The 13858-nt window shown below is 40.0% G+C and overlaps 1 protein-coding gene across 1 annotated transcript in view; it reads left to right on the plus strand.

Moving 5' to 3' along the window:
- Positions 1–3719: 3719 nt before the first annotated feature.
- Positions 3720–13858, plus strand: part of LOC133575405 (serine/threonine-protein phosphatase 2A 55 kDa regulatory subunit B beta isoform) — a 177048-nt gene continuing 166909 nt past the window's right edge. The window contains exon 1 of the mRNA XM_061928123.2: positions 3720–4092. Within this exon, the coding sequence (XP_061784107.1) occupies positions 4014–4092 (79 nt within the window). The 5' untranslated portion in view covers positions 3720–4013. The remainder of the gene's footprint in view (positions 4093–13858) is intronic.

Raw genomic sequence — 13858 nt, forward strand, 5'->3', positions numbered from 1 at the left:
TTTTCAGTACGTTTCTTTTATCGACCACAAAGAAAAGAACATTTTAGTTGAATGTAAGTTGTGTCTTGGATCAAAGATCCTATCCTCGCAATTCAAATATGCTGAAACAGCTACAAAAACAACATGCTTCGACGAAGCTAGTAAAGAGAGACACACTTCACCTCCACCTCCAACAGCGGCTGGATTTGAACGAGGAACTGCACACTGAAGGTACACACACTCTGTCAATTCTCTTATATACTCTTTCATTCTAGACTTCTAGAGTGTTTGATTATCACATCACTCTAAATGTTTAGACTATAAAGTTCACAAACTTAAAGAGGGATACTAGTGGGCCAGGCTAATATTTCCTTTTCTCTAAACTAAGTGGGGAAATGTGTAGAGTGTTCTGGGCTTCAGACATGATTTTATTTCAGCATTCCTTGACATAAAAAAAACGCCTGGTTAGGCTTTATGTATGTAGTGCGCCTTTCTTGGTTTACAGCTATGTTGTTATGATGCTGTTTGTTACTTATGTATGTTATGTTGCAGCTATTTAAAATAGTTTTGTCAATTTGTTCTGGTCTGAAACAAATTGGCCCTTTGAAACATATCGTTGTCTTCGTGTGTTGCATGTCAAGTTGATCAACAGATTGTATTATTCTCCAGTGCAATAACAGTACTGAAATGAAGGCTAAAAGGGCATTAAATTGGGGCTTTAAAAAAATTAAAAAATATATATAAGTAACTAAATAGTTACTTTTCACAGTTACGCATTGCTTTTTGGTTTAAGTAACTGAGTTAGTAACTGAGTTACTTTTGAAATAAAGTAACTAGTAACTGTAACTAGTTACTGGTTTTCAGTAAATAACCCAACACTGGTGACAGTACACCTACTTTGAGACAAGAGTTATATTGATGCATGGTTGGTTATGCTTTAAAGTCATATCCAACAATTGCGACAACGACTTTTTACTGTCAACTGTTTTTTAATGATTTCTGCTGGTGGTGTGCCTCTGGATTTTTTCAACGCTAAAAATGTGCCTTGGCTCAAAAAAGGTTGAAAAACACTGTGTTTTTCAACCTTTTTTGAGCCAAGGCACATTTTTTTCAGAGAAAAAATCTAGAGGCACACCACCAGCGGAAATCATTAAAAACTGAAACTCAGCAGCCGATATTGACAGTAAAAAGTTGTTGTCGCAATTGTTGGATATGACTTTAAAGCATAACCAAGCATGCATCACTATAGCTCTTGTCTCAAAGTAGGTGTACTGTCACCACCTGTCACATCACACCCTGACTTATTTGGACTTTTTTGCTGTTTTCCTGTGTGTAGTGTTTTACTTATTGTCTTATGTCCTATTTTGGTGGCTTTTTCCTCTTTTTTTTGGTATTTTCCTGTAGCAGTTTCATGTCTTCCTTGACCGCTATTCCCCACACCTGCTTTGTTTTAGCAATCAAGAATATTTCAGTTGTTTTTATCCTTCTTTGTGGGGACATTGTTGAGTGTCATGTCATGTTCGGATGTACTTTGTGGATGCCGTCTTTGCTCCACAGTAAGTCTTTGTTGTCGTCCAGCATTCTGTTTTTGTTTACTTGGTAGCCGGTTCAGTTTTAGTTTCGTTCTGCATAGCCTTCCCTAAGCTTCAATGCCTTTTCTTAGGGCAGGGGTCGGCAACCCGCGGCTCTAGAACTTTAGTGCCGCCCTAGTGGCTCTCTGGAGCTTTTTAAAAAATGTATGAAAAATGGAAAAAGATGAGAGAATTTTTTTTTGTTTTTTTTGTTTTAATATGGTTTCTGTAGGAGGACAAACATGACACAAACCTCCCTAATTGTTATAAAGCACACTGTCAGCTTCACTGATTCGAGTATTTGGCGAGCGCCGTTTTGTCCTACTAATTTTGGCAGTCCTTGAACTCACCTTAGTTTGTTTACATGTATAACTTTCTCCGACGTTCTAGGACGTGTTTTATGCCACTTCTTTTTCTTTCTCATTTTGTCCACCAAACTTTTAAGGTTGTGCATGAATGCACAAAGGTGAGTTTTGTTGATGTTATTGACTTGTGTGGAGTGCTAATCGGACATATTTGGTCACTGCAAGCTAATCGATGCTAACATGCTATTTTGGCTAGCTATATGTACATATTGCATCATTATGCCTCATTTGTAGGTATATTTGAGGTCATTTAGTTTCCTTTAAGTCCTCTTAATTCAATTTATATCTCATGACACACTATCTGTATGTAATATGGCTTTTAATTTTTTGCGGCTCCAGACAGATTTGTTTTTGTATTTTTGGTCCAATATGGCTCTTTCAACATTTTGGGTTGCCGACCCCTGTCTTAGGGGCACTCACCTTTTGTTTATTTTTGGTTTAAGCATTAGACACCTTTTTACCTGCACCCTGCCTCCCGCTGTTTTCCAACCTCTACGAAGCAATTAGCTACCTGATAGCCACCTACTGATATGGAAGAGTATTACACTGCTGAGCTCTAGACAGCACCGACACTCAACAACAACACATAATTTGCAGACTATAATTACTGGTTTGCAAAAAATATTTTTAACCCAAATAGGTGAAATTAGATCATCTCCCACGGCCAGGCCCGGCCCTAACCAATCTGGCGCCCTAGGCAAGATTTTAGGTGGCGCCCCCCCACATCGGCAGTGAAGTGTATATACTCACAAGAAACCGAATAGCTTTGTCTTTGACCTTTTTTTTTTACTTACAACTATATCTAATATATAAAGGGGTGGAAAAGTGACTATTACCTGCAGGGCAAACATTAGCTAACCAGAAGGCAATAACAATGTAAACAAAAAACACCTGCTTAAAAGATCTAATACAATTGTCCCTAAGGAATGTAAGGTGGGAGTACTGTAATTACCTAACGTTACATTATTATTTTCCATAACAATTTAGCCCCCTCCACAATATTAACCCGACGTTAAAACAGATTATAGATTAGCAATTGCCGAATCATGTAACATTATCTTAATGCTAAAAAGCCAGGTTACTATCACATTCTGTAACAGACAAATCATTTCATGTAGGCTAACGTTACCTACCTGCTACCTCTGTCTTTTCTCGTTTCTCCTCCTCTTCTTTTCTCTTTTTTCTTCCCTGGGCACCTGACAGTTTTGGCCGTTTTGACATCTGGTGTTGATTTTTTGATGTGGTGACGTCCAAAAAGAGTCATGATACGGGAAGGGAGGGGCGCACCGTGCGGGGGGTTCCCCCCGGTGGGGGGGGGGGGGGGGGGGGGGGGGGCGTAATTTTGTAACAAATAATATTTCTATTAAATAGGCTTTACTTTGCATTTTAATTAACGTGGGATTATTTTTTGTATTTAGAAATAATAGTACCAACTTTTATTTTATTTATTTTTTCTCCAACATTTGTGGCACTGGCGTGGCGCCCCCTGGTGGACGGCGCCCTTAGCATTTGCCTATACGGCCTATGCCACGGGCCGGCCCTGCCCACGGCACACCAGACTGTATCTCACGGCACACTAATGTGCCGCGGCACAGTGGTTGAAAAACACTGCTCTAGAGCGTTGTGTCGACTTATTTGAAATACAGAAGACCGCCGCAAGATGGAGCCAGAGCTAGTGAGTCGCTTACACTCGAAATAAGTTGATATGATTCATCAAGTTTAACGCCGCCTCTTAGTGCAGTAACAACGAGTACACATAGAAAGTAAAACTTCAATATTTAAGGGCTTCTGCGTGTACATTAGCACAGTCAATAGGCACACTTCAGCACGTTTAAACGTATGCGTGGTCCTCCAACACACAAGTCGAACAACATTGCCAACAACTGCCAGCTTGCATTCCCAGCGAAGCCTCCCACAATCTCTTTGCCTCCGCGCCGTGGATGAGAAAGGGGGATGATGCTGTCATAGCCCCCCGCGCCGTGGACACACTGTTTTACCCGCACCCCACTGGTTCCTCTCTGGCTGGCTGTCTCCGAGGCAGTGCGGATGTGGAGCCTGCAAGCAAACACTCCACCCCCGTCGGCAAGCATCGGAGAAGATGAAATGTTTTTCCCGTTACCTTCCGTACATCTTCCGGCCGCCGAGCACCATCCTGTCGTCCACTTGCCACACCGAAGGTAGGTCGGAGTCGGGACATGTATGGGGATTTGTAGGTTGCATGGCCCAATAATGAAGTCGTTTTGATAAAAAAAAAAAAAGTATTTCTGGCGTGGTCTTCTATGCATACATGCAGAAGTTGCACTGCAGGTTTGATGCACATGAAGAAGTTGTGGAAGACATATTTAAATCAAAATATAGGATGTCTTGTAACATGCATATTTTCTTCAAATAGAGGCACGCTTGATGTTTGATGCACATTTCTCTTCAGTCATGTTTGCGGCATGTGGATTGACAGTTTGAAGAGTTGTCTTGTTTATGTTGACACAACTTAGACCAGGGGTGTCAAACGTACGGCCCGAGGGCCGGATCGGGCCCGCGAACAGGTTTTTATCAGGCCCGCGGGAATTGCTAAGTATAGGTTACAGCAGTGCTTTTCAACCTTTTTAGAGCCAAGGCACATTTTTAGTGTTGAAAAAATCTGGAGGCACACCACCAGCAGAAATCATTCAAAAACAAAACTCAGTTGAAAGTAAAAAGTCGTTGTCGCAATTGTTGGATATGACTTTAAACCATAAGCAACCATGCGTCACTATAGCTCTTGTCTCAAAGTGGGTGTACTGCCCCGACCTGTCACATCATGCCATGACTTATTTTGAGTTTTTTGCTGTTTTCCCGTGTGTAGTGTTTTAGTTCTGGTCTTGCGCTCTTATTTTGGTAGATTTTTCTCTTTTTTTGGTATTTTCCTGTAGCAGGTTCATGTCTTCCTTTGAGCGATATTTCCCGCATCTACTTTGTTTTAGCAATCAATAATATTTCAGTGGTTTTTATCCTTCTTTGTGGGGACATTGTTGATTGTCACGTCATGTTCGGTTGTACACTGTGGACGCCGTCTTTGCTCCACATTAAGTCTTTGCTGTCGTCCAGCATTCTGTTTTTGTTTACTTTGTACCCAGTTCAGTTTTAGTTTTTCATCCTGCATAGCCTTCCCTATGCTTCAATGCCTTTTCTTAGGGGCACTCACCTTTTGTTTATTTCTGGTTTAAGCATTAGACACAATTTTACCTGCACACTCCCTCCCGCTGTTTCCAACATCTACATAGCAATTAGCTACCGGCTGCCACCTACTGATATGGAAGAGTATTACACGGTTACTCTGCCGAGCTCTAGACAGCACAGACACTCAACAACAGCACATCATTTGCAGACTATAGTTACTGGTTTGCAAAAAAATATTTTTAACCCAAATAGGTGAAATTAGACAATCTCCCACGGCACACCAGACTGTATCTCACGGCACACTAGTGTGCCGCGGCACAGTGGTTGAAAAACACTGGGTTAGAGTGTCCGCCCTGAGATCGGTAGGTTGTGAGTTCAAACCCCGGCCGAGTCATACCAACGACTATAAAAATGGGACCCATTACCTCCCTGCTTGGCACTCAGCATCAAGGGTTGGAATTGGGGGTTAAACCACCAAAAATGATTCCCGGGCGCGGCCACCGCTGCTGCTCACTGCTCCCCTCACCACCCAGGAGGTGATCAAGGGTGATGGGATCAAGTGCAGAGAATACTTTCACCACACCTAGTGTGTGAGTGTAACAATCATTGGTACTTTAACTTTAACTTTAACTTATAAAAATTAACCTGACATTTTTTTTTATTAAAGGTGTCCAGTGGATGTCGAAATAGCAATTATATCTTTGTAGGTGACGCTACATATGTACAAAATAAACCACATGATGTTAGTACATCAGATCGAACTACATATATAACATACTGTAATTTGATTTTGATATCATTTTTCATCTTGATAGATGGAAAATTAACACCAATGAGTTGACTGACGAACATTATCACATAATTTATTCAGAAAATATAAATAACAACAAATAAAGGTAGAATACTATTAACCGCAACATGTAAGTGTAAAAAAAACCCAACAACATTATGATTTGTAGAATTTCAGAATGTGCTTGTTTTATTTTTAAACCAGTGGTTCTTAACCTGGGTTCGATCGAACCCTAGGGGTTCGGTGAGTCAAGCTCAGGGGTTCGGCGGAGGTCAAGACACACCCGACTCATCGTGTAAATAAAAACTTCTCCCTATCCGCGTATTATGGATACGGCAACAGCAGAAGTCACACTGATTTGCAGGTGTGTAATTTGTTGTGAGTTTATGCACTGTGTTGGTTTTGTTGTTTGAACAAGGTGATGTTCATGCACGGTTCATTTTGTGCACCAGTAAAAAAAACATGGTAACACTTTAGTATGGGGAACATATTCACCATTAATTAGTTGCTTATTAACATGCAAATTAGTAACATATTGGCTCTTAACTAGTCATTATTAAGTACTTATTAATGCATTATTCGGCATGGCCTTATTATAACCCTAACCCTCTAACCCTGGCCCTAACCCTAACCAAATAACTCTAAATTAAGTCTTTGTTACTTAGAATATGTTCCCCTAGTGTCCAAATAACTCTAAATTAAGTCTTTACTTAGAATATGTTCCCCATACTAAAGTGTTACCAAAAACATATAACTTTGTCTTGAATTTGACATTTTTTTTATTTTTCACTAAATAAGGGTTCGGTGAATGCGCATATGAAACTGGTGGGGTTCGGTACCTCCAACAAGGTTAAAAACCACTGTTTTAAACAAAAAAAACAATCAGAAGTTGTCTTTATTTTTAAGTTATCGTGCCGTGATTTTACCAGTCCGGCCCACTTCGTAGTAGATTTTTGTCCATGTGGCCCCCGATCTAAAATGAGTTTGACACCCCTGACTTAGACTGTATTCTTCCTCGTTCAGTGTTATTATACACGAGTGTCAGCAAAGTGTTGGGGGCAAAGTTGGCGTCTGAGATTAAGTGACCCAAGCCACGATTGCAATGCTGGAGTTCATAAAAGGCCGTCAATTCATCCTGGTGATTGTGCTGTCAGACGGAGCAGCCCAGGAGGGTTTGGGGGTGTTTCCTACAATATCAGCAGCCTTTTACTAGGTCATAATGTGGAGACTGGGCCGCTGCATTATTCAGCTTTGCATGGTTGCTCTCCTTCCAGTGCCCTCAGCCCTCTGGCACAAACAGGAAGACACTGTGGTACAGTGCTTTGAGCAGTATGTGGCGGTCATTACCATTTCGTAGCCCGTAGAAATGGCCTGTATATTCCATTAGAAAGTTCAGGACTTTTACTGTAAATGTATCTGTAGCGTCATGCCATTCAATTATAAATTGTGTATACCGGTAGTTAACTTATTCCAGACATGGGTACTCGAGAAGGCATCCTTAATTTAAGGATAATCTGTGAGAGAATGTTGGAGACCGATCAAGATGTCAGTATATGCTTCATGGAGTATACCAAAGCTTTTAATATAGTCAAATTTTCCAAAATGATTGAATGTTTATCAGAAATCGGCTTATGTGTAAAAGACCTACAAATCATTACAAACATGTATTGGAAGAAACCACAGTCTTAAGAACTGATAGGGGAACGACATAAACATTTAATAATTAAGAAAGGATTAAGGGAAGGTCACCAAGTTTGTTTAATTTGTTAACCAAAATGTTTGTCAGAGAAGTAGAGGACATGAGGAGGTCTGAACATAAACAATCTACACTATGTTGATGATACTGTATACCCTTGTTAGCACTGAACACAAATAACCTACAAGTATTAGCTGTAGTGAATAATAAAGGAAAACCATATGGAATGGAAATGAATGTGAAAAAACAGACCAATGTTCGTGAGCAAAAACCAACCAGTTCCTCAAATGTTTCTTACATTGAATGGATGCCAGAGCTACAGATCAAGGTATCAAATATGGTATATCTTGGTCAGATGTATTTTAATAATGGAAGAACTGACAATCAAATAAAAAAAAGAATTGAAATTACTAAGAAATCATATGAACATATATCAAAACTACGAACATTGCAAAAAATGAATATTGAAACAAGGAAACAAATGCTAAAATGCAATGTGTGGTCTTACTTACTGTATAGTTCCGAGACATGAACCCTAACTAAAACCTTTTTTTTCAAAAAAACTGAAAGCATTCGAGCCCTGGTTGTATAGAAGAATGTTAAAAGTGCCATGGACGGATTTCAAAGCAAACACACATTTTCGAAAAGATAAATTGTAATAAAGTACTACAAAACACAATTAAAAAAACAAAAACTTAAATATGTTGGCCATATAAAAAAAAGGCAGCTGATTTCAATCAGCTGTATACTGGATTTAAGATAGATGGAAACATGGATCACCAACATCTAAGACTGGACTAAACTCCTGTGAATGCGTCAGAAAGGCGACTGAGAGTAACGGGGATACACTGTAGTCATACTGTGAATGAAACATGACAACAATGATAGCATATCCACTGTGTGCACCTGCAACTCATCAAGTATAAAGCCTAATTTTACAATGACACAATAAGTGTTTCAATGTGTACAATAATATGACACTTGTTTTAAGTCGGCAAAACTTGTGAATATTGTTAATGGTTGGTAATGTACGAGTAGGAAATCCGACCTCTTTTTCCAAAACTTTCGTCTTGGAAATTCAGATTTTCCAGTACAAATGAAATGCAGCATGAACTTGAAACCAGCTGAAGTACCTTTGACCATCTCTTGTTGGCTCAAAATTGCCACATTGGTGTCAGAAGTGGGATGGTTAAAGCACGCCATTCTTGAGTGTCTTTTTTGAAAGATAATTCCTTATTTGAGTATTCCAGCATTCCAGCACTTGCTTGTTCTTTATTCATTCATTAATTTCCTATCCGTGTGTTATTTCTTGTTAATGATCATGGGCAAGCTGGAGTCTACTCCAATATACTTTGGGGTAGAGGCATGTGTAACAAAGGCCAGCCAGTGTGGCTGTGCTGTGTGTATTAGTGAACCTCACTCACTAACACCTTAAAGGGGAACATTATCACCAGACCTATGTAAGCGTCAATATATACCTTGATGTTGCAGAAAAAAGACCATATATTTTTTTAACCGATTTCTGAACTCTAAATGGGTGAATTTTGGCGAATTAAACGCCTTTCAATTATTCGCTCTCGGAGCGATGACGTCACAACGTGACGTCACATCGGGACGCAATCCGCCATTTTCTCACTTTCGTCGGTGTGTTGTCGGAGGGTGTAACAACACGAACAGGGACGGATTCAAGTTGCACCAGTGGCAAGAAATTGGACGAAATTTGTTCAAAATACGAGGCTGTGGGGAAAGCCGACGAAATGGTCAGTCGTTTGTTCCGCACACTTTACCGACGAAAGCTATGCTACGACAGAGATGGCAAGAATGTGTGGATATCCTGCGACACTCAAAGCAGATGCTGACATCAACTCCAAAACTGGACGGATCAGCTTTCAGGAAAAGAGAGCGGATGAGGGTATGTCTACAGAATATATTAATTGATGAAAACTTTATTCATTACTCGCGGTTTTACGTAAATTATTATACATAAACTGTGTTTACCAATAATTTAGCTTAAAAACATTTATTTTTTTCAATCATGTAATGCAGTATTTTGTGTCTATTTAAGTATGGTTAACCTGAGTGCTGAAATCGTGGAAAAATATATGTTCTTAATGCGCCTGAAATGGGCTGTCTGCACTCTCAAAGTGCATGTTGTTGCCAAATGTATTTCATATGCTGTAAACCTAGTTCATAGTTGTTAGTTTCCTTTAATGCCAAACAAACACATACCAATCGTTGGTTAGAAGGCGATCGCCGAATTCGTCCTCGCTTTCTCCCGTGTCGCTGGCTGTCGTGTCGTTTTCGTCGGTTTCGCTTGCATACGGTTCAACCCGATATGGCTCAATAGCTTCAGTTTCTTCTTCAATTTCGTTTTCGCTACCTGCCTCCACACTACAACCATCCGTTTCAATACATGCGTAATCTGTTGAATCGCTTAAACCGCTGAAATCCGAGTCTGAATCCGAGCTAATGCCGCTATACCTTGCTGTTCTCTCCGCCATGTTTGTTTGTATTGGCATCACTGTGTGACGTCACAGGAAAATGGACGGGTGTTTATAACGATGGTTAAAATCAGGAACTTTGAAGCTTTTTTTAGGGATATTGCGTGATGGGTAAAATTTTGAAAAAAACTTCGAAAAAAAAAAAGCCACTGGGAACTGATTTTTAATGGTTTTAACCCTTCTGAAATTGTGATAATGTTCCACTTTAAGAGCTTGTGCTGGACACTGAGTTGACAGTTCAGGCTTCTATCTCAGTGCCTAGGGCACTTGGCTCTTATTTAGAAGGACCCAGGTTTGAGTCTCGGGTGGAAATAAAGCAGGGGCTGGACCAAACGGTTTACACATGGCACACTATGGACTAGTCACCAGTCAATAAGACTTATCGACAATTAAGGCTTTGTCTACATGAGATTGTTTTTAGGAAGGAACGGTACAGTATTGTATCGTTTTGGCTTTTCATCCACATGGCAACAATGTATTGTTGTTGTAACGTGGACATGTAAACCACTACTTCTTGAGAACGATGACTTTGCCGCCCTGTCAACGTCACGTGACCAGAAAAAACAAGAGAGTCTTCCACTTGACGTTCTCCTGGTATGTTGTTGTCTTGTAATGTAATGTGACGCACAGAAGTAATTCTACTTCTTTGTCAGTCCAGACAAGAGACTTGGGTGTCTTGCGTGTCTTCACCATCATTTTCTTCTTGTGTTGGTTTGGTGTGTAGCTGAAGACAACATACTTTATGTGTATCTTCTATGGCTGGGCGATATGGCAACAATTGTTTAATCAGGATTACGTTTTTCATACCATCCGATCCCGATTAATATAAAATCTTTTTTAATTAAATATTGTTTTTAGCCTGCCAGATTTATTTACCGTATACTAAAACCTAAGAAACTAGAGATTTGTTCAAAATGTTATTAACATTATGAGTAAATGGTAACAAATTAGATCTAATTAACATAGACAAATATTTTGTTTTACTGTTGAGTAAAAAAAATAATGTAGAAAAATAGAATACATTTACAGTATATTGCTGCTCTTTTTTTTTTTTTTTTTTTTTTTTTTTTTTTAACATTTCCGGTCCAGCCACTCAGGGAAATCATATTGTTGATGTAGTTGCCCATATCTGCTGTACATATTTACTTTACAAAAGTGAAGTTTGGGATACTGCTTTTGTTGCCCTATTTGAATTTGACTTTATATTTAATATGTGGCGCATGAATAGGATAGGTAGTCAGAGCAGAAGGGGATAGAAAGAAGAGAAAAAATAAACAAAAATAGCAAAGTACCAGCTACTCAAATAATAACACAAAAATGACTATGAACAAGATTGCACTACAAATGGAACAATACAAATACCAATTGAAATAACACTATTGATAATGAATAATAATAATAACTACCTCTATTATCAACAATCAAACAATCAAAAATTGTTTCAAATGCAACAATACATATATGTAATGAAAACTTGAATTACAAAAGAAAGCAGATAAATGGAGGGGAAGAAAGAAAAGTGTATTCCATTAACCTTCTCGATTTTTAGAGTAAAAATAGGTTAAACTTTATCAGTGTACAGTGTGTTATCCAGTTTCCCTTGGCGGGGACAACGTTAATATATGTTTGATGAAATGTGATTATATGCATGAGTGTATGTATGCATATGGGCTTGTATATGTACAGTATGTATATATGATTTTTTGTACAGTGAATGTGCGTATGGATGTATATACGTGTGTGTATGCATGTACTGTACTTATGTTGTATGTGCGAGTGTATGTACCTATTTTATGTGAATGAATGTATGTATATATGTATGAATGATTGTGTGTATGTGTGTATATGTATGCATGTATGTCTTTATTTTGTGCATGTTTTTTTTTTTTTAGATTTGGTTTGTCTAAAGCAGGGGTCGACAACCTTTACCAGTCAAAGAGCCATTTTGACCAGTTTCACAAATTATAGAAAACAATGGGAGCCGCAAATTTTTTTTGAAATTTAAAATGAAATAACACTGCATACAAATTTTTTTTTGCTTTGTGCTATGTATAAACCAGGGGTCTCAGACATGCTGCCCACACCTTAATATGGAATTTGAACGCTGGTGCAGCACGCGGGTTTTATATGGATGGCGCTTGTTAGCGTAATTCGTGCCGTGATGGTACAGCATATAGCACCCACTACAACCAGCTTGCCTGATCAGCCACACGTTGTGTGGGGCTTCCGCTTGCTCACGTAGGTGACAGCAAGGCATACTTGGTCAACAACCACACAGGTTACACTGACGGTGGCGGTATAAAAAAAAAAAAAACTTCAATACTCTTACTAATAATGCGCCACACTGTGAACCCACACCAAACAAGAATGACAAACACATTTCGGGAGAACATCTGCACCGTAACACAACATAAACACAACAGGACAAATACCCAGAATCCCATGCAGCCCTAACTCTTCCGGGATACATTATACACCCCCGCTACCAAATCCCGCCCACCTCAACCGACGCACAGAGGGGTGGGGGCGGGGTTTGGTGGTAGCAGGGGTGTATAATGTAGCCCGGAAGAGTCAGGGCTGCATGGGATTCTGGGTATTTGTTCTGTTGTGTTTATGTTGTGTTAAGGTGCAGATGTTCTACCGAAATGTGTTTGTCATTCCTGTTTGGTTTTGGTTCAAAGTGTGGCGCATTATTAGTAAGAGTGTTAAAGTTGTTTTATATGGCCACCGTCAGTGTAACCTGTGTGGCTGTTGATCAAGTATGCCTTGCTGTCGCGTATGTGTGCAAGCAGAAAATGCATACTGCAAAACAAGTGGTTGGGTTGGCACTCTGTTAATACAGATTGTAAAGGGCGTCAAATGCAGTACTATCATGGCGCGCCCTTATTATAACTGTAAGGGTGAAAATCGGTGAATATTAATTCCGGGAGTTTTCTGCGAGAGGCACTGAAATCCGGAAGTCTCCCGGGAAAATCGGGGGGTTCGGCAAGTAAGCTGCTGAGCCGCATCAGAGTGATCAAAGAGCCGCATGCGGCTCCGGAGCCGCGGGTTGCCGACCCCTGGTCTAAGGGCTCTGTCATGTGTCTGCTTACAGCACCACATGTAGGTGTAGCATATGTATTACATTGTTTCCATCCAGTGGTCCTCCGGTCTGAATGTGACTATTTGTTCTGTGTAGGTGTTTTTTTTCTACCATAAAAACAACAACCAACCATTTTTCCCGTATGTACAGGGTCTTAGACTCCCCCAAATAATTCAACATGTAATCGGACTGTGGGAAAAAACTGTAGCACTCCTGAACCTTCCCTGCTTCAACCCACAAACACCATCAAAAAATGAACTCCTAAATGTTAGGATGGGATATCAGCTCACTCTCCAACCCTCAAGATAGCGCTATGAGAGGAAGCAATACATCATAAGACACTGCTGCTCATCGCCACATGTAGTCCAAAGATACAGTATGTGCTCTTCTTCTGCAGTCTGGAGAAATAAGAAGCTGTCATAGCTTTAGAAAGGCAGCGTGAGATGTTGACTCACATTTGGTGGAGCCTAGTGGGGTGTGATGACACAGCATATGACCTTGGAAATGCCAGCTCCCCTGCACGCACGCAATCTACTGTACACTTTTGTGTTTGGGATAGAGCGGTAATGCTTACACAAATCACTGCACTCGTATCTGTCTGTTTGTTTACACTCGTGATCGGGGCTTCCAGTGTGACCTTCACTGTTTCCTATATCAGCCTTAAGGAAACTTGTCTGTGCAGTGTTAGGCCCCATCCACTCATCCCCCAACATTTCTC

This window comes from Nerophis lumbriciformis, linkage group LG35 (assembly GCF_033978685.3).
Source record: "Nerophis lumbriciformis linkage group LG35, RoL_Nlum_v2.1, whole genome shotgun sequence".
NCBI classification, from domain to species: domain Eukaryota; kingdom Metazoa; phylum Chordata; class Actinopteri; order Syngnathiformes; family Syngnathidae; genus Nerophis; species Nerophis lumbriciformis.